At 36.1% G+C, this 26,631-nt stretch overlaps 2 protein-coding genes across 3 annotated transcripts in view; one reads left to right on the forward strand and one right to left on the reverse strand.

Moving 5' to 3' along the window:
- Window positions 1-1,442: 1,442 nt before the first annotated feature.
- Window positions 1,443-16,032, forward strand: LOC100267843 (uncharacterized). Of its 2 annotated transcripts, XM_002285246.5 has the most exons (13): window positions 1,443-1,924; window positions 2,624-2,792; window positions 3,521-3,601; window positions 6,697-6,779; window positions 6,900-7,015; window positions 7,115-7,225; window positions 7,522-7,631; window positions 7,925-8,237; window positions 8,322-8,399; window positions 8,495-8,545; window positions 8,613-8,702; window positions 15,201-15,278; window positions 15,729-16,032. In XM_002285246.5, exons 1-13 carry the CDS (start codon window positions 1,915-1,917, stop codon window positions 15,777-15,779), a joined length of 1,341 nt encoding a protein of 446 aa, XP_002285282.1. In that variant the 5' UTR covers window positions 1,443-1,914; the 3' UTR covers window positions 15,780-16,032. The 2 variants fall into 2 exon arrangements, with proteins under 2 accessions (XP_002285282.1, XP_019071972.1); XM_019216427.2 differs by lacking the exon at window positions 15,729-16,032 and having other exon boundaries at window positions 11,095-15,279.
- Window positions 16,033-16,524: 492 nt separating this feature from the next.
- The window catches only part of LOC100259158 (uncharacterized), a 44,852-nt gene continuing 34,745 nt past the window's right edge, over window positions 16,525-26,631 (reverse strand). Inside the window, exons 14-18 of the mRNA XM_059734294.1 lie at window positions 22,573-22,686; window positions 21,419-21,484; window positions 19,697-19,794; window positions 18,726-19,174; window positions 16,525-17,993 (exon numbers count right to left, since the gene is read on the reverse strand). Coding sequence (XP_059590277.1) covers window positions 16,798-17,993; window positions 18,726-19,174; window positions 19,697-19,794; window positions 21,419-21,484; window positions 22,573-22,686 — 1,923 coding nt within the window. The 3' untranslated portion in view covers window positions 16,525-16,797. The remainder of the gene's footprint in view (window positions 17,994-18,725; window positions 19,175-19,696; window positions 19,795-21,418; window positions 21,485-22,572; window positions 22,687-26,631) is intronic.

Below are 26,631 nucleotides of genomic sequence, written 5' to 3' on the forward strand. Positions count from 1 at the left end.
AACCACATCATGCACTAACTTCCATGTCCATCTCTTTCAACAAAAGCACCCACCAATCCTACCTTGTATTTACAGGAAGTCGAGGAAAAGGGTTTGATTCCCAATGTTTTGACTGCCCTGACCGACTTTCAAACTTCCTCTACTCCCCAAAAATCCACTGGGCAGTGTGCTCACATGGGTGCTTCCAATATACCCTCCACAATTATAACCACTCTCACTGGTCACTCCTCCACCCCCTTAGCACCGAGGGGTCCGGCCTGACATCCGGACCTTTCCCTCTTTGGACTTTGCCCCTCTCTCCGACTCTCTACTGCCTTTCAATTCCATATAAAAACAACTGTTTTGTGACAAGGAGATGCAATGTGATCACCACTCACCAGGCCTTGCAGAATCCGGATAATACATTATTCAGTTTTATAATTCATGTCACCTTCCCCTTCTCTGACATTTTTGCTTCTACTCTATTATTATAACACCTTTGCTTGCCTGCTGCCTGCCTTGTCCACTCATGTACAATGCCCTCCTGTTTGGTTTATCACAAAGCTCCGAAGCAAATGAATGGAAAATTTGCTGAATTATCTGCTTCTGTAAATGAGCATCTCCATACTACTCTTTTCATTTTTGGATCAAAATGGCAACCACAAACTAATGAGTGCCCGAATGTAGGAGCCCAGCCCAGCCTAGCCCATCAACCGAGTACAGATGTTGCCTTACCTAGTGGGGTTGGACTTGGGGCAGCGACGCATATGTGTGTATTGTGTTAATCAAATATGTATCCGATGATTTTATAGTTAAAACAGGAACCTTTAAGTTTTATGCTTGATCAAAGGTAGTATTTGAAATGGTCAAAGTTACTACCTATATCATTAAAAGATAATTTCGGAGGATCAAAGATATTATTTTTCACCAAAAATACATAAATACTAATTATTTTTAGATCTATACATTAAATTTGAATTTTACAATCTTGGTTTAGTATCATACACCTTTTTTTTTTTTTTTAAATGGGTGTGTGATTGTGCGCAGGGTGTGATGATAGATTGAGAAAAGGCTGTTGTCAGCTGCAAGATTTCAACTTTTCAAGATCTTTTGGAGGTGAAGAGTCTTACATAGGTTTTGGCTTGCAGTGGTCCAGTGGGCACTAGCCCAGTTCATCTGTGCTGGCAGTCTTTGTACAGACCATTCACTCCCAGGCTTGCAGTCAGGCTCCAATGCTGACTGAGTTGATGACCAACACCCTCACAGCCCATCACAAAGGCCGAATATGACGACGAGATCGCCCAGCACAATGTGCATGTCCGTTGAGGCTTCCCCCACATAATGGGCTGTTGTCAGTTGAGGCTTACCCCGTCCTAACAAGGATTTCATATTTGGGCCTAAACAGGGTGGCCCCGTTCCAGGTTATTTGCAGGGCTGAAGCGGCGCGTGTAATGATCCATGCGCCGACTCAGCTGGCATGTATGGTTAACACGTATGAGGTTGGTAGAACTTAGAAGCTTCATGAGATGAAGGGTGGAGAAGGTAGCCACGTAACAGAGGCGCAGAATTACTGGGTGTGGTGGAAAACAGGAGCACCGAATATTCCATACCACCCAATTTGAAAATACCCTTTTCTTAGCAGGACTCCATTTGCCTACTGCGTTCCTGGTCTGTTTTTCCTCTCATTTAAGCCCCCCTCTCTCTTTGTTTTTTCCCTGCCTCCAATCCAATCCTCAGAATCTCATTCTACTCCCTAAAATTTTAATGGCTATTTCCTCACTGGATTTACATCTGTTGAATTGTCGTTTGGTTTGGATTCAATCTCCTTTTACACATCTTTTCTTCGCTAAATCTTCGTCTCATCGTCACATTTCCAGTCAACTCTCTTCCTTTTTCTGACAAGCAAGAGGGGAGAGAGAAAAACACCCATCACACATGGGAAAGCGTGAGTTTTTCTCTTTGCTTCTTTCAATTTTTTTCATTCCGTGCGTGTGGGTTACTCAGAAATATTTGGATATTCAAAGAAATTTTGCACTTCTCCACAGGCGATTTCAACTCTGATTTTAGCTATGAGATTCCGAATCCGTGTATGTTTTATTGTGATTTATCCGCACCTCAAATCCACCGCTAGGGTTTTCATCGTTTAGGGTTTTGTTGGATTCTTTCCGATCTTGCGCGGAACATGTCGCAAATTATTGAGAGTTTCATATGTTTGAGTTTTTTAACCATTAATTTGATTTTTATTGTATCCAATGCGAGTTAAATTATGAATTGATTATGAATTTACAAAACCCTAGGACGCCTGAATTTTACTTCGCCTGTGTTGGTCGCGTGGAATCGGAATTGGAGTCCCCAGTTCCTCTTCTTCCGTTTGGTTCGTTTATATATGGGTGAATTTGGAACTGAATTTGAAATCCTCAAAACCCCAAACCCTCGCAAACAATTGTATGGTAGAAGCAAGATTCTTAAATTCCAAAGAATGGGAAGTCCGGAGAAAACAAAATTAGCCTGAGATATTCTTTTATAATCTTTCTGAAATCTGTCCAAACAACGCTCTTATGATTTTATTTGCTTTTAATTATAAGGGTATTTGATCATGTGAAAGATTAGGGATTTTCGGTGTTAATGTTTAAATTATTTTCAGGTAACTCTCAGCGTAAAAAGGTTTCACTGTTGGATAGTGACGATGATGATAGTGCGAGTTCTTCGTCCACTTCCCGGTCAGATCTTGTGCTGGCACAAGGAATTGAGGATGTCCAGCTTGATAAAGAGAGTTCACTAGATCAGGCTTTGGATGCTTTATATGAAAAAAGGTAGATTCTTTTAGTTTACAATAAGTTTTCATAGGAAGTTATTATGATAAAGTTGGTGGAATTTTTTATTTGCAAATAAGGATGTGTATTAACGGTGTCTAAAAGTGGTAAAGTTTGTGGGATTATTGACAATTAGCACCAGCACAAGGTCTTGTCAATAGAACTACCATTTTTTCTGCAATCTAGGGGCATTGGTGTTTCTGTTTTTATTTATTTATTTATTTATTTAATGAATATGATGTTTTTGGAGTTAACTAATAATAAAGCCAAGTGTTTTTAAACATTTGGATTTCTGGAGTTTTAGTTCCTATCAGTAGAGGACCAGAAAGGCTTTCAGTTATTAGTCAGCTCTAAAATCAGCAATTTATGTTTGTTACAATTTGGTGTATTACCATATGTTAACCCTAGTTTTTATTATTTGGGATGCTGAAACAGTTTTCCCATAGTCCCTGAATCTTTCTTGTTTATTGTAGTTGCATCACACCCATGTTTTTTACTTAGAGAAGTGCCAAAAGTTGAGTTATGTGAAATTGTCTATACAATAATGAAAATTAATTTAGAATTGGTGCCAAGATTCCTATATTTTTTAACTTTATGTTCATTAGTCTACATAGGATTTTTTTTTGTTTCTCTTGTGGGGGGTGGGTTGAACTCTTCTCTAAGACTGGATGTTTAAATTGAAATCATGCATTTACCTGAATTCTACTGTTTTGACCTTTTGGATAAAGGGGAACCACGAGAGAAAGGGCCTTGTCATCAATAATTGAGGCTTTTAGCAGCAACCTGCAGCATCTGTTTGTGGAAAAGAAGTAAGCACTCATACGGCTGTTGTTTATTTTTTGAATTAACTTTTGGTATTCTTTTGTTATATTGATTTTGGTTCCATTAAAGAACTGAAAATATTTCCATATGATCATGCTTCTGATCAGAGATGAAATAAACGTGGCACTTATTTTTAGTGTATTAATTGCTAGAAAGGTTCTAGAAATGTGTTGACTGTCCATCTAAATTGTGAGATTCACTTGTGGGGTCTTCCCTCGAGGATGATTTCTTGCAGCCTACCTCACAGTGCCCTGTTATTTTTGTATTTTTTATTATTTATTCATTTCACCCTTCTCTAGATACCTAAAGAGTCATTCAGAATTTTTTTAAGCTAGTTTATTGGAGTATAAAAATAAGGAAGGCGTTAAATGAGAGTCATTCACATAAATCATATTTTATCAAAGAAAGAAAATAAATAAATGCAAAATTATTTAGAATCTGCGAGCATTAAATATTCATTTTAAAAGCCTAGCTATGCTAAACTATCATCTTAAAATCTTTTTTTTGAACTGCCATTCTTTCTCAATCTCCTTAACCTTCACATTTCATATGATACACAAATGCACACACACAACCCAACCCTTGAATTCTTTACTCTCTACCATTCAACCAGAAGTATGGATCCAATTTAAAAAAGTTTTGTTTCATAATTTCAACTCAGCATTGACGTTTGTTTGTTGTGTATGGAGAGTAGTGAAATGGTAGATCATATCTTTTTACATTGTCCTTTGAGTTTAGGGCTATGGCATAGATTATTTAGCTTGGCTCATATGGATTGAGTTACTCCTAGGAGTATATGTGACATGATGATCGTCTTATATAAAGGATTGGGAAGTGCCATTGGAGGCAAGGTGTTGTGGCAGTTCGCTTTTCTTGCTTTAATGTGGATTGTGTGGCGGGAAAGAAATGCTAGGATTTTTTAGGACAAGGTGAGAACTTCAGAGGATCTTTGGGACATAATTCATTTTTTAGCCTTCTTTTGGGCTTCTTGCACTACAACTTTTAAGGGTATTCCCCTTAATTTTATTTAACTTGGATGGATGTTGGCGTGTAGTTCCAAGGGTGTGGGCTAGCAAGGATAGTTATTTTTTGTATATTCCTATATGGGACATAGTTTGTATGGATTTACTTGTACTTTGGAGGTTCCTATTTTCTTTTTTTGTAGTTTTTGGAGGATTTCTCATCCTTCTATTGTACTTATTCTTATTACCTTTTTTTTTTTTTGATAAGTAAACTTATTCTTATTTACCTAAATATGCTATATTGTTATTTCTCATAAAAAAATAAGAAAAAGAAAAAATGGTAAATTTCACAATCCAATTGTGAAATTATGGGGATGAAGGTTATAATTTCAAAATTGTGAGGTAAGAGACACTTAAGGTCATCTTATGGAAAGCTATAAGGAATGGGATCTTTTCAACACAAGAGTCTTTTTTTATTTTTATTTAGATGAACAAAGTGAAATTTTGGAAGGATAGATGGTGTGGTGAGGATTCTTTATGTGTGACTTGTCCATCCTTGTTTGATTTAGCTAAGTCAAAAGAGGTGTGGTTGGCATATTTATGGAAGTAGAGGTGGGAAGGGGGAGGCTAGAATTTTCAGTTTGCAAGGAATTTAAATGATTGGAAGTTGGATATCATGGAGCATTTTCTGTCTAAAATCCAAGGAAAGTTAATGAAAAATGAGAAGGATAGAGTAATTAGGAAGGGTAAACCCTTTATTCTGTTCTTGACTCGGATTGTGCCATTGCCATCCCTTCTCCTTTAGGGATAATTTGGAATTCTTGGCTCTCGTCTAAGGTGAACTTTTTTGCTTAGGAGGCCTATTGGGGTAAGGTCTATGGACCAGTTTCAAAGAAGAGGTTGACCGTTAGTCAACAGATGTGCTCTCTAGAAGGAGGAGGTAAAATCTATCAATCACATTCTTCTTCATTGTGACAGGCTAGGATTTTATGACAGTTGTAGTTCTTTTTATTCTATATTCCTTGGGTTATTTGTGCCTCAGTTAGGGAGACTCTTGTAAGGTGATATGACTCTTTTGTGGGTAGAAGACGAAAGCTTGGAGAGCTGCTCTCTTATGCATTTTTAGATTGGAGTATTTGGAAGAAAAGAAACCAAAGATTGTTTGAAAATAAGGAGATGTCAAATCTGTGAGTCAAAAGCATTTTCCTTAACAATTTGTTTCTTTGGCTTAAGGTGTACATAGATGAAGGTTTTATGCCTCTAATTGATTTTGTAGATTGGTAGGGTTCCTAATGAGGAAGGAAGTAATTTTTTGTTTTGCCTCTTGGTGCCCATTGTATATGTCCAGTGTACTCGCGTACTAGTTGTTTTGGTGCTTTTAATACATTGTCTTATTTATAAAAAAATTAATAATTTCCCAATCCAATTTAAGAAATTGATACAAATTAGAAGAATGTGTTTTCTTTTGCAAAATGAATTAGTTCAATTGCATTTTTTCTTACCAAATCCAAATCCTCTTGATACGCCCATCGAAAGGTCCATCCAATTCATGTGGATTTGTCCCCTAACAAACAAAGAGGTCTTGGTAGAATTGCCACATCTGAAATTGTACACATATTTATGGCATGCTTAATTCTCTAGAAGAGATGGGAAACATGTTCATATATAACGGAACTCCAATTTGGAGGACTATTTTGATGGGATTGCTGATGTTTGATGGACTTTGGAGTTGATGAGGGCAGCTTATCCAATGGTTGGCTTTAGAAACATGGATCCCTAATAGTTCACTGCCTGGTTTGAGAATAAATTCCTGTTTAGGCAGCTTTTGAAGGCCTTAAATTATCTTGTCTCTTGAAGCGTTTTATAGCATGTTACAGTTTTACATGAAAGCATTTTAAGCATTTCCCATACCTATAAGCGCTTTCTTAAAGAAAGTGTACCTAAGAACGTTTACATTAGGCTCAATTATCTTTTAATCCTTCTGTCTATTTTTGTATCTTCATGTTTGTTTTTCTGCCCATCTATATCCATTCTTTAGATTTCAATTTTTTATATGGATGCACATTTTTTTCATAACTATATATTTCATTAGGTTTTCATCGTTTTTGGTTTTTCTTCAGATTCGCTACATTGCTGCATCAGTGTTTGAATTCCATCAAGCGAGGGTCTGCTAAAGAGGCATCTTTAGCATGTCATGCAATTGGTTTATTTTTAACCCTTCCTATATGCATGTTTGCCCATTTTGTGTGGCTCAATTTGGCGTAATTTTTATCTATCAAAAAAAAAAAATGGCGTAATTTTTAGTTTTGCATTGCCCTTGTAGGATTGCTGGCTTTGACTGTTGGTCATGGGGATAATGCACATGAGATATTGGAAGAATCAGTTCCTCCTATTTCACAGGCTCTCAAATCTTCATCTGAATCATCAAAGATATCATGGGTATGCAGAACAAAATTTAGATCTACAATTTGATTGCTTTGTAATTACTCGGAATGATGCTGATACAAAATCATTCTGTTCATGGATTTATGATCATAGTTATTGGAATGCTTGGCTATTGTCACCTTCATTGGTGCAAATGATCCAGAAGAAACAGAAAGATCAATGCAAATTATGTGGCAATTACTTCATCCAAAATTGGGTTCTAATGTAAGTATGGTGAATGATTCATCTAATTTGAAACAAATTTCATATTGCATGTACGCTTGCTCTGCAAAGCTTGTTACTGCTAATGATGTTGATGTGTTTGGTCATTGATCTTGGGTTCACAAACTGATTGATTGATTAGCCTACCAAGAACAGAGAAAAAAACCTGATCGATTGATTAGTATTTGATGCTTTTAACCTCTAATGGAAAATTATAGTCTACTCTGTTCTACATCAACCAGTGATGCTTTGATGTTTTCAATTAATGAATTGGTCATATGTACTGCTTCATTTTTTAGGTGGTTGCCAGAAAACCTTCAGCAGAGGTAATAACAGCAGTGGTGTCTGCTTGGTCGTTTCTTCTTACAACCATGGATGGGTGGAAACTGAATCCTAAAAATTGGCAAGGGTGAGTAAATTTTGGTCCCTGCCCCTCTCCTCAATAAGCATAATAAGATCCCTCTTCTTTGGCACGAGGCTTTTTTCATTTTTTCTTGTGTCTTGTTCTATGGAAACTGGTGAGATATACTGGCGCATATCCCCATCTGATTGCTGCTTTGGAAAGATATCATTCCTACTGATAGGTTTGGAAATCATGACATAGTAGAAAGAGTGCGAACATAAGTAGTTCTATGCATGCAACAATTGATGACAGGGAAATTGAATCAAGAGAAGAACTTACCACTTGTGCAAATGATGCAGGTCAATTTCTTATTTTTCTAGTTTGCTAGATAAGGATGATCGATCTGTACGCATTGCAGCTGGTGAAGCATTGGCTCTTATTTTTGAAGTAGGAAGTTTAGAGAAGTTCTTTATCGAACCTAAAGGTCCTAGTGACAGCTCAATTCATGAAGAGAATATTCATCGGGAAGGATTTACACACATACAAGGACTTAAAGGGAAAATTCTAAATCAAGTGAGAAACCTTTCAGTGGAAGCAGGTGGTAAAGGTTCTGTGAAGAAAGACCTTAACAGCCAGAGAAACTCATTTAGAGATATATTAGAATTTCTTGAGGTATTCTTTAGTCTTCTGCTATAATATGTGCTTCTGGCTATGCATGTGTCATTTATAGTGCTCTTACTTTATATATAATATCAGGGTGGTTACTGTCCTGAAACCTCAATGAAAATTGGTGGAGATTCACTGAACACATCAACATGGTCTCAACTGATACAGGTTCCTCTCCTCCTACTCCCCTTTACCTCCAAGTGTCTTGGTTTGAATGGCAACTATTTTTTTTTTCCTATTTCTCTAACTTCTTTTGTTTATAGTTAAACTTTCTGAAGCACTTTCTCAGGGGCGGATTTGTTAAGCACATGCAGGTTGGTCTCCTTGCCCTGAGCTGGGTCTTCATCTTATACAAAATTTTTAACACTTGTTATTAAACAGGAAAATGAATTTCTTCATGAAGTCTTTGGTTTCACACCAAAAAGAAAGCATCTTTCGGGCAGTGAGCATCATTTATCTAGTGGTGAAAAGGTTGGTTCATACTTTCCCATGGTTTCCATTTCTGTTGGAATGTTTTTAGCTATTTGAGTCTATCTGCAAATCTTTGTTTGATTTGCCTATTGCTCTTTCTCTCTCTCTTAAAATACTTTTTGGCTTCTTTTTTGTTGTTGGATCTTATTTTACAGAAAAATATGGCCATTCTTCACATTAGCTCACATCATTTGACTATTTGATATTGCTCACATCATCTGATTATTTGATACATTGATCTTTGGCATAATCAAACATGTCGTTCCTTACATGGCATGACATAGCTAGGAGTAGAAGACACTTGATCAAGCAAACCATTTATGTTGTCTGCTTTAAAACTGATACTCTTTTTTATAATTTTAAAAGAAAATAGTTTAATGTCATTTTTTAATGTCATCATGTCTTAAAATTTTATTATCTATAGGTTTGTCCCCACTCTAGGAATGATATGATCAAGTGCTTGAAACCTTAAGAAATGTGATAGATGAATCAGGCATGAAGATTCATATCCACTTGCATAGAAAAATGGATTTGGGATGTAAATTTGTATGACTGAAGGTCTTGCATTTGGAAAAACACTCCAAAAGGGAAAGTAAAGCAAGGAAATTCACAAAAACTGAAGTACAACTAAAAGTAGCAAAAATTCTACGATAAAGGAAAATAAATGAGAGGCCTCATGTTTAGCCAATCTGAGAGTGAATCTAAGTTAAAGATTAGCACCTAGAGGAGGGGTTCATAGGTGCCTTATAAAAGTTTCATAGAGTGACCTACACATGTAATTTTCCCTTGTTTTTCTCTTAATTTTCAGCAAACCACTTGCAGAAATGACATAACTACACTCTCCTAAATAGTTCAATTAAGCAAGCCACAAGCAAATGATAACACTCTTCAACAGAGCAAAATAAAGCCTTATCCATATGTGTGAAATTCAAGCTATAAAATATAAAATGAATCAAAATAAAATATGAAATAGAATTGAGAGAAATTAGAGACAAATACAGTGGTATGACGTGGAAAATCTCTAAAGAAATGAAAAAAGATGGGCCAATCACGATCACAACAAGGCCCTTCTTTGCAAGTGGAATTGGCGTTTTGCAATAGAAAGTGAGACTTTCTAGAAGCAAATTATAAGTGGAGAATATGGGGAAGTTGAAAGTGGTTGGTGTTCTCAGGAAGTGAGAGATAGATATAGGGTTAGGTTATGGAAAGTCACAAGGAAAGTGTGGGAGATTGTGAACAATACTCTCTTTTTCTTTGGGCAATTATAGAGGATTAATATTTTGGAAGGTTAAGTGGTGCAAAGATGAGCCTTTGTGTGTAATCTTTTGCCTCCTTATTTATCATTGTTAGTTCAAAAGAGGCGTGGGTGGTGGATGTGTGGGATATGTCTAATGAAAAAGGGGTTTTTTTTTTGGGGGGGGGGTGTTGGACTCCTAGATTGTGGAGCATTTCTTTTCGAGGTTTCAAGAAAAGATGGTGATCAAGGGAGAAGAAGATAAGTTGATTTGGTGGGAGACAGAGTAGAAATTTCTCTGTCAAGTCTTTTTTAGCCTAGGGGGCGACTTAGGGAAAAATTCTAACATTAGATTAGCTTTAAAGGAGAGGGTAGACACTGATTAAAAGATGTTTCCTTTGTGATATACAAGAGGAGGCGATTGACGACATCCTACTACATTGTGGCAATATGAGGTTACCTTCCTCCGTAAGAGAGACCCCATTAAGATGGCATGACTTCTTTGTTGGGAGAGAATGAAAACAGGTGTGGGGTGCAACTCCTTTGTGCCTCTTTTGGACAATTTGGAAGGAGAGAAATAGAAGATCGTTTCCAAACGAGAAACTCTCCATCCAAAGATTCAAAAGATTGTTTCTTTGTAACTTGTTGTCTTGAGTTGTATATAGTAAAAGGCCCAATGTCCTTATTTGACTTCATTGATTGGTTGGGTTCGTTTTGAGAGAGGGAGTAGTTTTTTGTTGTTCCTTTGGCTTTTGTTTTTTTAGGCCTTTTGATGACCATTGTATACGTTCTATGTACTTTGGTGCACTCTTTTTGATGTTTTTTATTTGATATTATCGTTACTTACCTATCCAAAAAAAAAACGCTGGTGCCTTTGAAGACTTGTGAAAGAAGAGAAACCATGTTTTGGTAAGGCTAGTTTAGCAATTTCCTTTCTGTTGGCACAGTTGGACTACCAGTGCATGGTTTCTATGGAGTGTTTTTTACTCTCTGAGTCTGCAATAATTTATTGTTTGTCAAATTTATACTTGTTTTAGCTTCTAACCTAATGAGGAAAGGAGCAATGGAGCCAAAATCCTATTGGGAAATAGTGTCTTAATTATATTAGAAAGAAGTGTTCTATGAGGTTGTTTATAGATTTTCAAACTTATCTGGTAGCTACCAAGCTTCTTTGGAAGGTGCATTGAGGGATGCTGTGAATCAGTCCCGAGGCTATAGCCTTAGTACAAGGTAATTGAAACTTAATACAACCTCAAGGCTGTTGAGGCTTAAGCCTGAAAATTTTAATGGGTTTGCCTTTTGTGGTTTAATGGTATACATTTCCTAAGATGCTTCAGCCTCAATATGCAAAAAGTTTTAATGGGTTTTGAGCTTTTGTTGGCTTTTGGTGTATATTTTATAATTCTTTAGCGCTTGGGTTTAAAAAATAAAGGTTAAGCTGGCTTCAATCTAACTTCTGTTAAAAAGGGGGGAAAACAGAGAAAAAGATTGAGAAGAATAGAGTTGTTGGTTGCTGAAACAGTTGGACTCATATATAATCAACTTTCTTACAATTGGTAGACCAAGGAAAAAAACCATTTCAATCAGTGGATGAAGATGACATCAACACTAATAGGGGAAAATGATAAAGCAATTGAATGCAATGATAATTGTTTGGAGGATGTTGCCAATGATAATAATGATGGTGACAAAGAATCATTGATAAATCCATGGCCCATGAGAAAGAGTTGGATTTTGAAATAAAGAAAGAAGAATTGAAATGATAAACAATTAATTTTATGGTCTTATTATTTCATTTTAAGTGATTTTATTAAATATTTTTTTCTGCATGAGTTCTTTTATTTATTTATTCATTTATTAATTTTAAAATTTGAGGCTTATGCCTTGAGGCTTACACCTCTCTTCATTTAGGTGAAATGCCTCAAGGATGCCTTTAGCCTTTTAAACAATGGGTTTCATTGCCTTCTTCTAAGTGCAAGTCTGGTTGTGTAGTTGATATGGTCATGAATTTAGTCACTCTTAATTTCTTTCATCTGATTCTGCAACTAAAGAAAACTTCTGTGGTCAGAACTTAATAATCTTGCATAAGCATCTCAGTGTTGAAGTCAAGTCGATGGATTTACATGCATTTAATTTCCGTGGTCCCTTCTTCCCTTGAGAGACCTAAGTTATTACATTGTAAAGTCTCAACCAAAATTTTGTTGTAATCCATGGAACTCATAATGGTTAAGCCTCCAATAAAGCAAGGAGCTCAGCCTTTATGGCTAATCCTTTCACTAGGAAATTTGGAAAATGCTTTAACTAGAAGTCCCTTGTCTCAAAAGATACCACCAATAATGAAAGTCTTTACCTGAAGGTAATCGTCAAAGTTAAGCTTGAGGTAACTTTGTTCTTAAGTTTTCATTCTAAAACAGCTTTGGCAGCCTCCTACTAGAAGAGAATAGAATTCGCCAACCTAAACAGATCATGCTTGTTGACTTCCCACGAAAGATCGAAGAGATCTGAGATTGGGGAAGGAGGTGGGGGAGAAGAAAGATTTGCATGATGACTCACATTGATTTTCTTCTATCCTGAAAATCTTGGCATTTCTCTCTACCAGTATTACCCAAAGAATGACAGTTAAAAGTCACCTGCTAGAGGACCCTACAACTGGCATTGCTTCCAAAATCTGGAAATGTGATAATCATCAAATTTATTATGTTCCTGGTCCCCAATTGAAATAATCTATGCTAGAGTGTTAAGACCACGTGTCAGTGGAGAAATAAATGATTAGTTGTTTCTCTATAACCCATACACATAATTGACCACTATCATATTAGTGCTGACCTTTTTGTTTGACCAGCCAGGCAATAACCTTAATTTTTAGGCAGGGCTTTGGATTTTCAAATAAAATTAGCCTGAGGAGAAGAATATGGTTGGCTAGAAGAAAAAACCAGAATGAATGAACACAAGGAAAATAACCCTAAGGTCAATGACCAAATTATATTGAGAAAAGAAGGTGAAAGATAAACATGAAGCAAAGGGGACATTAAAGTGCTTATCAAAAGAAATAAAAAATAAGGAATACATCAAAGTGGTGGTATCATAACTTTCCTGGTCATTTGTAAGAGTCTATTTTGAAGGTCTTTTCAGGAGTGCGAGTGGGAGACTGTAGATAGGCTTATTGAGAGTATTCCTTATGTGAGTTTGACTGGGTAAAGGGAAGATTCCATGTTGTGGAGGGAAAGGAAGGAGGAGAGGTTCTAACTGAAGTCTTTCTACAACTCAATGTGCTCGAGGGATATTTCTTTTTGCTAAAAAAGAGATGTGAGGTTAGATGTGCCCCTTTGAGAGCTTGTTTCTTTGCTCGGGAAGCAGTGTGGGAGAAGATTTTAACAACGGACCAAATACTGAGGGGATGGTCTTTGGTGGCTATATGCAGTTTGGGCAGAGCTAGTGTCGAATTTTTAAGCCATAACTCACTATGAAAAAGCTTGGTTATTGTGGTAATGTTATTTTTTATCTTTGGGATTCAGGTGGTTTTTGTAAGATCAATCAAAAATCTCGTGGGTTGAGAGGCTTGGGGCATGAATAAAAGGTTGATGAAGGTGTGGAGTATAGCTCATCTTTGTCTTTTTTTTAGTGCATTCAGAAATACTGTACAGTTGGATTTTCAATAGTAGAGGTTTTCATCCAGAGATTAAAAGTTCCATAAAATCTTACCTGTGGTCTAAAGTCTCATTAGGGATGGTTAATCACTCTTTGCATGACTTAGTTGATGGCTTAAGTAGAAGATGGTTGATTTTTGAATAGTTTCCTATTTTCACTCACATTGTGGTTCCCATCGTAAAATTTCAGCATGCATTGGTTGGCCCTCCCTTTTTTGCTGGGAGCTGTTTAATATTTATCAAAGCAGAACAAAAGGAGGTTCTAAGATGGAGAGAGAAAATATCTACATCTAGAACTAAAAGGAGGCTAGCATAGAGGAAACATGTACCCTAATATAGAAGAAATGGGAGAATATCTATACCCTAATCCATGATGAGATAAACAAATCCAAAAGTTTGCTTTGATTTGATTTTAACAATCTCTCTAGTTGTTTACACCATCATATGCTTCTCAGTGTGTCTTGGTCATTCTAGTCTATCTCTTGCTTTGTTGTTCAAGTATTATGAGTATTGACAAATCAGGAGTGACTGCACACTTCAGCATTCTCTTAGCAAATGGCTTTTGAATATTCTCTTTTGACTTTGAATGGATTGGGATGCATGGCAAATAATCCCCAGTGCACTCTTGAATCACTTACATAAGAAGAGAGCACAATTTAGTATGGACCATAGAAAAACTTGCATGTCGGTGTCAAGTTGAGCTGTCTGGATTAGGGAATTTTGGTAGTTGGCTGTCCATAATAAAATGCTTGAGTTGGCCTTATAAACAAATTTTTTGTATTACCAGCTGTTTAGGTTTCAGTTGTGTGCCAAGATGAAGAGGAGAATGTCTGTAGATATATGTTAATCTATCAAAAAAAAAAATGTCTGTAGATATATGTTAGCCAACCGGCTTCATGCTAGCACACCATGTTTGTGCCTTTTAGATCCTCACCCTGAACCCAAACACACACAACCAACCCCCCCACCCCACCCCTTCCTCTGAAGTTAAGCTGCAAGGCATTGCCGTTCCTCTCTTCTATTGGGTTTGTTATCATTCATTGGACCCCCCAAAAGTGAACACACTGGTTTTGCAGAGGCTGAGTGGCTGACAAGAATCTGCACTTCTAGACATGTGTCCCAGTTGCATATTTAGTTGGTCATCCTATGCCTTATGTTTTCCTTCACTGGCAAAAGCAATAGTATTTTTGTGTTCTGGGAGATTCTTTCCCTTAAAAAGAAATCGGCTTTTCAAATTGTGAACCTACCTAAACATAAAAATATGGAGTGGTCCATCCATGAATTGGCCTGCACAATTTGTTTCTCTTCTATGGGTTGATGAGTATTGTTTCCATTTGCTTCATTATCATCTCTCTCTCTCCTGGGGTTTAAGCTAGTTTGATATTCTTTTGGATGGCTACAAATTGGTTTACCCACCTAAACATAAAAATATGGGGTGGTCTATCCATAAATTGGTCTGCACAATTTGTTTCTCTTCTATGGATTGATGAGTATTGTTTACATTTGCTTCATTATCATCTCTCTCTCTCTTCTGGGGTTTAAGCTAGTTTGATATTCTTTTGGATGGCTACGAGTTGGTTTTAAACTTCTTTTTTTACATGATTTATTGTGTTGCAGAGGATGTACAAATCACCAAACTCAGTGGTCAATAAGGCAAGAACTCAGTTGCTGAACAAACAGCGGATGTTGTCCCAGGTAATTTCTTCCAATATGGCCATAGTTTATGCATACAAATCTATCTTCTCTTTATGTATGAATGCATTTTAAAGGATCTTTATAATGGGAAGCTTTAATTATAATCATGGTGTTGTCTCTCAAGAGCTTATAGCCTAGATAGCATGGGACTTGTCAAAGTAAAGGAACAGATAAGGAATTTTCAACTTGGTTGATTAATTTATTCATCAGTTACAGAAGTTGGTGCTTCTGAACTTTGGTTGACCTTTGTGATAATTAGTGCTTTTAGTTATTACTAGTTTTTAAAGTTTTTGGGTAGGGTAGGAAGCGACTTTGGGCAATGGATATTATGCCAGTTTTGGCAGAAAAGCCATGTCAATGGATGCGGTTGCCTATATGTAAACCACTACAATTTTTACTAGCATTGTATTTTGCTAATTCTATATCATGTTTGGTGATTGCTTCTCTCAGGGTAGAAACGCAGGCCATTATGCAGTTGGTTTGGGTGATGAAGAGCTGTAGGTGCAATCTCTGGTTAAACAGCCGTTGCAAACTTAAAGCTGAATCATAGGGCACATGTTGGTCTTCTGGTACCAGACTTCTTGATAAACCCATCTTAATATAATTACCCTGGATGATAAAAGGGATCATTTTGATTAATTTAATAGTGGGTTTTAAGTACAAGATCATATTACTTATATTGTAACTCTGGTGATAAAATTCTTTTCTTCATATTCGAAAGTGAAAATAAAGAACTTCCTAAGTTTGGAATGCATTTCCAATAACTCTTATCAGGAATTAGAGTGAAGCCCAAAACTTCTGGTCAAGAAAGGGACACAAGTTTGTTGGACTACCTGGCTGTATATATTGCACTTGCAATGAATTAAGGCGAATATCCTGTGATCCATAAATAATTTTCTTTGAATATTTGCAGCTGGAGTAGGCTATAGGAATGCCTTTTATTGTACTAATCCATAGAAATGTCATATGCATGCAAAACATATCATACCAGATCTCTTAGGGTATGCCTTTTTTATCTGTAGTTTCAATCATAATGCACTAATCTACATGCATGCTATACATCTGGTTTTTTGGTAAAGGGAAAAAGTTGGTGATACCAAAAGAAATAAATACAAAATAAAAACCAAACTCAAAAATGAGAGAATTTATACAAAACGACGAAGGTGGAGGAGATGAGATTATAAATCCACCGCCAGTGTACTCGGTGCTAAACAACACTCAATAATCAGAATTGCAAGTAGCATCATAAAAAAATTGAAAAGATTTCATAGACATATCCGTAATTATAAGATTAAGTCGCTTGAACAAAATTCACTTCAATAAAAAGAGCACCGCACCTCACCTCACCTCAATCTACAACCATCCAGATGATGGGCCACTACCCAGTGGCAAGGAAACGAACTTAATATACACTTATTTGTAATTCTCGCCAGAACAAGTTATCATCTAATTTATAAGATATTATGTTTGTGTAAGAATGACATGAACAAACCATGTATTGCAATGCGTTATATGTAACCTAGAAACCAGTCAATCCCGAAAAATGCTTTTTCATGGCCTGATCCTTCCTGTAATTTCTTCCCCCTCCCCTCCTACCCCTACCCCTACCTCTGGAATTCCCCCTTCCTCCCATCTCTGACACGTCAGACTGGTCATCTTGCACCTCATTGGACTCTGTCGGCTTCTTAACTGCACCTGGAGTAACTCCCCTCCTTCCCCTGCCCCTGAAATTCCCTGGCTTCCCTCTTCCTCCCATCTCCACAATTTCAGACTGTTCATCTTCATCCTCATTTAACTCTGTCAGCTTCTTAACTGCACCTAGAGGAAGGTTGCCACCTCGACCAAGGCCATGGATTAATTCTTTCTGGGCTTGATTAACTATTGATGCTTCAATACAATTTGCAGCAGCAACTGAACCTGCAATTTTGTAACTGTAATTCTTACCATCCTTCACATAGAATTGGGGCTTCTTCCGTGAGTTCCATTTCGAAGAATCACTTGGACCAAATGTTTCACTTTGTGTCCCCCAAGGTTTTCCAAGATTAGAGTTGATTTTGTCTTCCAATATCTCAGTTTCTGCTAATCCTGACTCCACAACACTCAGACCTAAATCATCAAAAGAGTCATCATACTCATCTTCATACTCATACTGCATAACTAGAGCTGCAGTTTTTGCAGAATCCTGCTCACTTCTAGAATCAAGGGTCTTATAATTGGGTAAATTAACTTTAGACTTCCTTGTGTACCTCCCAACTGAAGATGAGAATGAAAATGATGAGCTCTCAGTTTGTGGCTCCCCTGATACAGTTACAGCATTAGCGGAGGATAGAGCCGTTGATTCAAATAACTTCTCTTTTCCCTTATCATTCTTGCTCACAGATGGAATAGACTTGGGTTGTGGGATAGTCTCTAATGAAGTGTCCAGGGACTGCAGATCTTCATGCAAGGTTCCCTCTAGAATCCTTTGAATCACCTCTTCTGGATTCTGGTTATACGCTTCAAGACATGCAGACAAGAACCCTTTACCATAATCAGGGAATAGATCTCTAATTTGACTTATTTTGGACTCCATAATTGCAGCATCTTCATCCACATGCATCTTGTCACTTGTTGCAGGGATTGGCTCATAAGATGTCTTCTTAACACTAGCTTCTAAAGGAAGTGCTAAGATGCCAGATAAATAATGAAATTGTTCATCGTCCATGAAAATCCATCCTACATGAAAAAGTGGAAAGTTCCAATGTCAATTGCTTGCAGATAGTCAACCACATTTACAAATCCAAACAAAGAGTAGCAGGATAATGAAGAACAACCAAGCATGTAAAAGACTAGTATTTTAAACAGACAGACTAGTATCAAAATAATGCAACAAATGGCTTTGATCATGTTTTGGACAACTAATAATATAACCTATATGATAGTATAGACCACCACTTTTAACATGAGTTAAAGGTTTATACTTCAATTACATTGAATACAAGGTACTGAAAGAAGCCCCTATTTCTCACATCAAATACATATGTTCCAGATGCTAACTAAACTAGTCTTCATAATGGGGCGGATAAGCCTTTCAGATTTGTATAAATGTGTGCACGCCTATTGGAAGAAGCACAGAAACAGATATGACAACAGTCATCAGGTTGGCTTTCTTTTGTCAAGCCTCATGATCCCAAATTGATCAATTCATACCCATTTCCCCCACCTTTCCTATCATGCAAGAATGTATCAAGTTTTGTTGCAGTTTTGAACAAATTCATATAGCTAAGCAGACTCAAAAGGACCTGGTTGTATTGAAACAGAGAAGAAACTTTAGCTTTAGTTTTTCTATGGTATGTCTCAGCACAACATATCATTGTGTAATCGTGCAATTGATGAACAAACAGTACTGCAACCTCAATTTCTCCAAATCCAACCAAACCAAGATTCACGAATGTTACGAGTACTTACCAGTATCATGCAAACTCTCAAGTTTTCTCATCATCTTGTAATTCTTTTCAATATTTTGAAGAAATGTTTCCCTGGGCTGGTTTTTGGGCTGGTTTTCCTGAACATGTTCTGGAAATCCATTGATCTCTCTAATAGTCTGAATTAAAATATCTGCCCTTATGACAGGATCCTCAACTTTAGCAGGAAATATCTTTGTGGCAGCTGGAAGGGGGAGACTGACTTCAAATAACGTATTACTTAGATAGCATAAGTCCAATACTTTCCAACCAAGCTCAATGATCCTCATTGACACCATCTTCAAACAAATAGCAATATCTGAAAGGGTAATACCAAATGACTTCTGAAGTACATCCCCAGCTGTAAACAGGATTTGAAATCCCTGCTGTATAGATGGTAGTAATGAATTGTACAGTCTTGCAAGAGTGTGGAGCAATTCCTCATTCCCATAACTGCATGAACATAAGCATGTCATACTGATGAATTTCTAAAAACATTTTCATGCAACTTGCTGAAGAAGGCATAAATGACGTGTGGTAATGGAATGCTAAAAGCCTTTTCAAGGGAAACTTGCTGGAAAAGGTAGTTATCACTCACAAACAGAACTTCAACACATGATTGAAAATATCAATGGTTTAACCACCCATAAGATGAAGGTTCTACTATGTCGATCTTATAGGATATTAATCCACATATTCTATTAATATTATCCACTCAACCCTAATTTTGGCTATCAAAAAGGGTCAGTATTATCATCAGATACATTATTTTGAATAATCACCAATGCTTTAGCAAACTGCTAACTGGAAAAACAGTTGGTCATAGATTTAATCATTGATTCAACAAATTCATTGTGTTAGAAAAACACAAGCTCCACAGCCTGTCTAACATGAATCCACAGGCTCTTACTAGATGGCATTCCTGCCTTTTATATTGAGACATAATGAACTTAAATCTTGGTGGTAAGAAAGCACCTCATCTCAACAGGGCAAGAGAAGAACACTGCTGCGGGTTTGTATGCATGCACAAATGCATCCAAGGAAACAATGGCATCATTAATGAAGTCCATTACCTGCAGAAGAAAACAGAATTATCTATTAATAGTGACATGCAAGTATGATCCGCTTTAATGCCACATAAAAGTAGAGGGAAAGAATGCCTAGGATCCCATTTGTCACATAGAAAATATATTCCTGGCACAAAATTCATGTCTCAGAAGGGAAACTAATTAAAAAACATATTTTAACTTTCATGTTGAGTGGAAATTTGTTTTGAGGAAACTTTTCAAAACAAAGCACAGTTTAGCCTATAGAAAAATATTCTTTGGTCTGTTCTCAATCAGTTCATTCTTCAAAACCCTCTCTGTTTCTACTAATCTGAGATCCTTTCCTCCTGAAAAGTTCATTTGGAAATCTAAAGCCCCAATCAAAGTCAAAACCTTTGCATGGTGGAAATATGAAGGTTAATGCCAATAATATGCTGCAGAAGTGGAGACCTCACAAAACTCTTACATAGTAATGGTGTGTCATGTGTAAGAGAAGAGAGGATCTAGTGAATAATCTTCTTTTGCATTGCCCAACAGTATTGGCATTATGACATAGGTTGTTTGGAGTCACTGAAATTGATTGGTTTCCAACCAGGAATGTGATGGAGATGATGGAGACACTGACCATGATACATTGTTAATCTCACATTAATTTGGACTATATGGCAGGAGAGGAATGTGAGGATTTTACTTCGGAGGCAATAAGGGATTTAATCCATTTCTCCTCTTCTCTTTGAGCATCACCTAGTGCAAGATTTGTGAGCACCCTTTTGAGCATTATATTGCTAAACGAGAACCGAGTATGCAGATCTGCTAGGTTGGTTGAGGAGATACTCCTTATATGGATGCTTTCTCCAATGACTGCATCAAGTTGAATTTTGATGAGCACTCTTTGGATAACTTGAAACAATTAGAAATCGGAGGAATGCTCATGGCTCTAAGAATGCTGCAGAGGATCTAGCTGCTGTGGCTGACACATTAGCCCTTGCTAGAAGGCTTAAAGCAAGCTAAAGTTGACGTTCTCTCCAACCTTCTAATGAGGAGGATGCTATAATGGTCCTATCTTGGGTAAATAAGGAGAGAGGCTCATGAAGATTTGATGGGTGATTGAGCCAAATTTTTTATATTGCTTTAGATTAGGGTGTTCCTTCTGCCAGATACCTCAAACAACTAATCATGTTACGGGTAAGTTAGCAAAATGGCGATTTAATAAGTCAATCTTTTTTCTAGGAGATTTTCCAATCCCTAGGTTTTGATTCATGGTTGAAACCAGTTTTAGTTGTATATTTCATCAATAGCTCGGAATAGATAGTTTTTCTTCCTTCTGATTTGATTATGTAAAATGTTGTGTTTGGGGAAAGGATTTATTATCCTTCTTTGTGTTTCTTTATTTCATAGTAATAAACTATTTATTTTGATAAAAAAAAATAAAAATAAAAAAAAGATTGGCTAGAAATTGTATCAACAATTTTGTCTTAACATTCCAAGAAACATGTTTTGATACAAGCATTACAAATTGAGGCCACTATTTTATTGTTCATTTTTTCAAGTAAATGATTCCAAATACAACAAAAAGAAAGGGTTTTAAAGAAAAGAGGGAAGCATGGGTGCTCCTATATTTTCCTGATAAAATCATGTGATAGTAGCTCACCTCTAAAAAATCTGAATAAAGTTGGATGGATCCCTGGTCTTCATAGCCTCCAGAAGAAAAAAGAGCCTGAATACAAACTCAGGGAGAATCAACTGGTATGAATGACTTGTGGAAGTTTACAGATCCTTATACTGTAAAGCTATATGAAGAAAGTTAAATAGAAAGCAGAAAAACATGAGGATTAGCACAACCATGGACGAAGCTACATTGAAATTATCAATTTTTTTTTCCACTTTTATTTATTTATTTATTTGTTGACAGGTGAATTCAAGTTCTTTTATTTTTTTATTTATTTAATGAAAGATACAGAGGGCAGGACTGGAGTTATACATTTCCACAACACAGGTTAATCATATGAAACACCATAGTGGTTGTAAGAGGTAATATGAAAATCAGGCCAATCAAGTCACAAAATTCCTCCTAAATCAACGAGAACCACCCACATGATTATTTATGACCAGTCTGATCATATGACCCAATGATGCATAATTATATCAGTTTGCACCCTGAATAATTCTTATAGGCAAACATACCATCTTTTATTTTATCACTTGGTTCATCTAGTGAACTCTCAAACTAAAATCTAAATTATTCAAGATCTCCGCTCTGAAATTTCAACCAAGAGAATTAAAAGGGATAGTTAGTAAAGAAAAAGACTGATATTCTTGTGTACCTGGGTTGTGCCTCCTTTCTCCTCAGGCCATCCTGGAATTTCAACCAAGAGATTTTTTATTTTTTTTATTTTTATTTTTATTTTATGGTTTGCCTATGTACCTGGTTTTGCCTACTTTTTGGGAGGTACCCTGTGTCTGGGTGTGAATGTGCACACATGTGCCTAATAAAAAAAGAACATTCACACAGAGCCAACATACTCGATGCAAATGGGCAAACAGTATTAAGGATCTCCTTAGAAACTCTTCAAGAATATAGAATGCTGATGAGCCCCTTGGAAACTTATATCAAGCAATAGTTATTAATTTAACATGTAAAGTGTATATACACGATACAGCATGAGCCAAATGATACAGCAAGTTAAATCTTAACATTCAAAGATAATCCAGTATAAACAAGGTATAGCCACTCCTATAGATCAGAATGTATCTTCCAAACAAACGAGTCATTAAGTTGTAGCTTAGCTTATTTCAAAAGAATACCTCCAAAGACGAGCTGCAACGTTGGTGCATTGTGTGGACAATGCTCAAGAAATGAGACATCACTGCAATTAAATTATCATGGATCCAAGGCTGTGCTTTCAAAGCATTCACAACCTGGAAAACAATATCACATGGGACAGAAAAAGCATAAATTAAGAGTTATGGGAGCTGATCTCTTCCCTATCACTGGATAACCTTCTTAATGCCTATTCCCTATTATTCAACATCAATATTTCTACTTAAAATCAAATCTAATCCAAAGCATAGCTGTCAAAAACTCTTGATGCATGATGCCTGTTAGGATAAAAACAGTGTCATATATTTTTCATGTAAATCAAAATGCACCATCAGTAAGTATTGCATCTTGTTGATTCCCAAGAAAAAAGATATTTAAGATTAGAAATGAATAACAAAAAGGAGGGAAATGAGAGAATGCTCACACATGGAACATTGCACATATGTTGCAAAGGCATGTATGGAAGATTGAAACTTAAGCATAAGTGTTGTTCCAAAGAATATTAGAAAGGTATTACTCAAATATTTTATTTAAACGATAGAATGTGAGGCTGATAACTATTTACACACATGCATATATGGGTTATAAAGTTTATTATGCAAATTTTATGGACTTTATAACCCATAAAATAAGTCCATCATAAAATTTGCATAATAAAATAAGTCCTTTGAACTCTCCATGAGGACCTAAGCCCCAGGGTGCTGACAGTGCCCACCAAACTGGGTATCCAGGGCATTCAACCAGTGGTAGCAATCAAACCTAAAACCGTGTGCCTCTACCACACATCTTGACATTGACCCTCCCCAACTGGGCACCTTGATGAGCTTTGATCAACAATATAATATGCACTAATAACAAATATAATTTTGAAAGTAAATACTGAATATTAACGTGAAGATACAAATTTTATTTCAATAAATTTCAATATTTGAAAACACATTACATTTAATACTAAAATGATGACCTACATGGTTTGACGGTAATTGATGACGATGAGATGCCATCTTGTTTTGAATCATATTTGTATCATGAGATGGAGTTTGCATTATTTTATATGCATCTACGAACATGCTACACACAAATATTGTTAAAATTTCTCCTTGTCAGAGTTTGGACCTAATTTTGCATGGATTTATTATTTTGCCATTCTTTAAGAGTTCAAGTAGCTCTAGAGCATTCTAAAACCTTGAGGCACTTGGAAGTGTTTGGAGCAGATTTGGGATCCAAGGTGTTTGGATTTTTTGACACAAAATATCGATAAGAGGAAAATGGATTAAAACTCATAAAAACTTCAATAAATGATTAAAATAAGTAATAATACACACATTGAAATTGTTTTATTAAAGAAATTTGATATATATATATATATATATATATACACACAATAAATTTGTAATATTAGGTAATAATATATGAATTTGAAAACATATTAATATTAAAATAATAATATATTTAGTTTGAATATATTGAAAGATTTAAACATATTAATAATATATATATATATATATATATATATATATATATATTTGTTCCTCTCTCTCTCTTTTGTTTTTGCTTATAGGCGCCTCTTGTATATCTTCTGTATGCTTGGGGTTGGCCGTTGGGTGCCTGTTAATATTAATATATCATTCTAATGTGCCTTTGCCTATCAAAAAAAAGATTTAAAAGAATAAATGATATATAGATAAGTATTTTTTTATTTAAAAATATTAATAATTTTATTTATAAATTTATATTTATTTTGTATTTAATTAGTATACAAAATATATAATAAGATAAATAAAATTAATTAATTTATAATATAATATATAAAAGATATTTTCAATTTATAATATATATATAAAATTTATAAAAAATGTTATAATATTAATGTATAATCATGTGCGCATGTATCACATACAAAGATTTGGTCAAACGGAACAAGCCATCCACTTTAAGCCTAAGGGCCCAAGCTTGAGTCCTCCAATAGTGTCTATTTCAATTGCTTGTTTTTTAAATCGTAATTCCAAATCAATCCCACATCGAAAACTTTAGGGATAAAAATCCCCTATTTATAGAGAAGGTGTCCTTGGACTTATCACATCGTGAGACACTAGGCTAGGCTCTATAGGCAAAAGGAATAGGGCCGCCTAGCATTACGCACGTTAGCCCATGTTTTGTAGCTTTGGGAGAAGGTTGTGACATGGCAGGAAAGGTGGCAGCGCTGGAAAATTGGCAATAATCACGAAATATCGCTATAAAATTGATATATTGCCGATAACTCGACAAAAAAAAGGCGAAATTTCCGATATTTCAAGGGTCGACATTTCAGTGCCACTTATCATGCTAAGGTGGACCGACACTTGATTTATCGGTGAAATATCGCCGACATATCCCGATAATTCGGTCCTTGATTACCTCAAAAGCTACTCCAAAACTTGAAGGAGCATTGCTTATGCCATAAGTAGTTGTTGAGCTCCTAGGCATACTTTTTGTCATTGAAGACATGGGACTTGAGCACTTCCACCTTGTGTGCTTCCTATTAGGTAGTGACAACTCCTCTAGCCATGGTTTTTTTTGTAAATAAACATGTCTTGGGAAAGCTCCTCACTACGAATCTCAAAATTAGTAAACATCTCTAGCATCTTAACTTTAAAGGTAGACAATTCTTCGCATACCTCATGCGCCAAATCATGGCTAACTTGAGCATACCCTCGAGTCCCTAAAGTTTCTTCCCTAGGTTGTCAATGCTACTTCCACTTTGATGACGCATGCCTTCATGGCTTGAAGGTCATCTTCCAACATTTCCCTTTTCCTTCCTTTGATAGTGCTAAATTTTCTACTAGGATGTTGCTTCCTAAGAGCTACTTCATCCATCTTGAAGCTAGATATGTTTGTTAACATCCTTTCTTTCCTAGTTATTAACCTATTTGTAACCTTGACTGTGAGACAATTGGTCACAAACCAAGACTTTCTTGAAAAATCCATGTGGCTCCTAGGCATCTCAAAACTCTGAGAATCCAAGTCAATCAAAATTAAGAGTCAATAGGAAGAAGAGAATGTTTAAATAACACTAGGAAGCTTTACTATACAAGACATTTCTCAACTCTTTGAGTTTGGTACAATAGGTTATGAGGCCTATTTATAGGTATTGGGGGAATTTCCATTCTGATGTGGGATTTGGCTATGCACATCTAAGTATGCCCAAAAGCATTTCAAAAGTTGTTTTAAGCTATTCTTTAACACTTCAACATTGCTTAGAGCAAGAACGAAAGTAACTCAAAATATCAGCGATATTTCATGGAAATGTCGCCTATCAATCCACCTTGACACAATAATAAGGGTGGTTATGACGAGTGGGCGAAATTTCGAAATTTTTCCTTGCTTATCGCCGATTTATCACGAAATGTCGATATTTTGCCAATGTTTTGGATTTATCGCCATTTTTTTGGGTCCCACGTTAGCACAACTACCCTTTTCCCATTTTTAAATGCCAAAATGTGGGCCTAGCCCAAAGGGCACCCTAACTTGCCTCACCCTATACGCTCAACCCATGCTTTCATGTTGTAAGAGGCAGGCAACTACTTGATTAAATAGGGCATTTTTTTGTTTCCCACTTTCTATGTAGGATTTGTTTCTTAAAGCTATGAAAAATAAATACCCCTCTGCATGCAAGAATTGAATCTAGATCTTGCGAATGAAATGTTTGGCCCCTACCATCGAATCAACTGCGCTTCAATGTTATTATATAAATATATAAAACTATTGTAAACGTTGATTTTAATTATATATTTGTCAAAGTTTTTTCCAACATTTCTATAAATTTTGATCAATTTTCATTTTATCGATATTTTATCTCAAAATATCCACTGATATATCTCGATATATCTATAAAATCAAATTACCGATATATCCATCGAAACTGATATTTTCATCCTTAGAGGTACTTGGAGATGCTTTAACCAATGTTGAGATGCTTGAAGGAGCTTGTAGAAACTTTCGAAATGCTTAGAGGTGTTTAGACTTTAAAGTAGTTTGGACATGCTTGGCTATTGTAACTATTC

Source organism: Vitis vinifera, chromosome 18 (assembly GCF_030704535.1).
Source record: "Vitis vinifera cultivar Pinot Noir 40024 chromosome 18, ASM3070453v1".
In the NCBI taxonomy this organism is placed as follows: Eukaryota; Viridiplantae; Streptophyta; class Magnoliopsida; order Vitales; family Vitaceae; genus Vitis; species Vitis vinifera.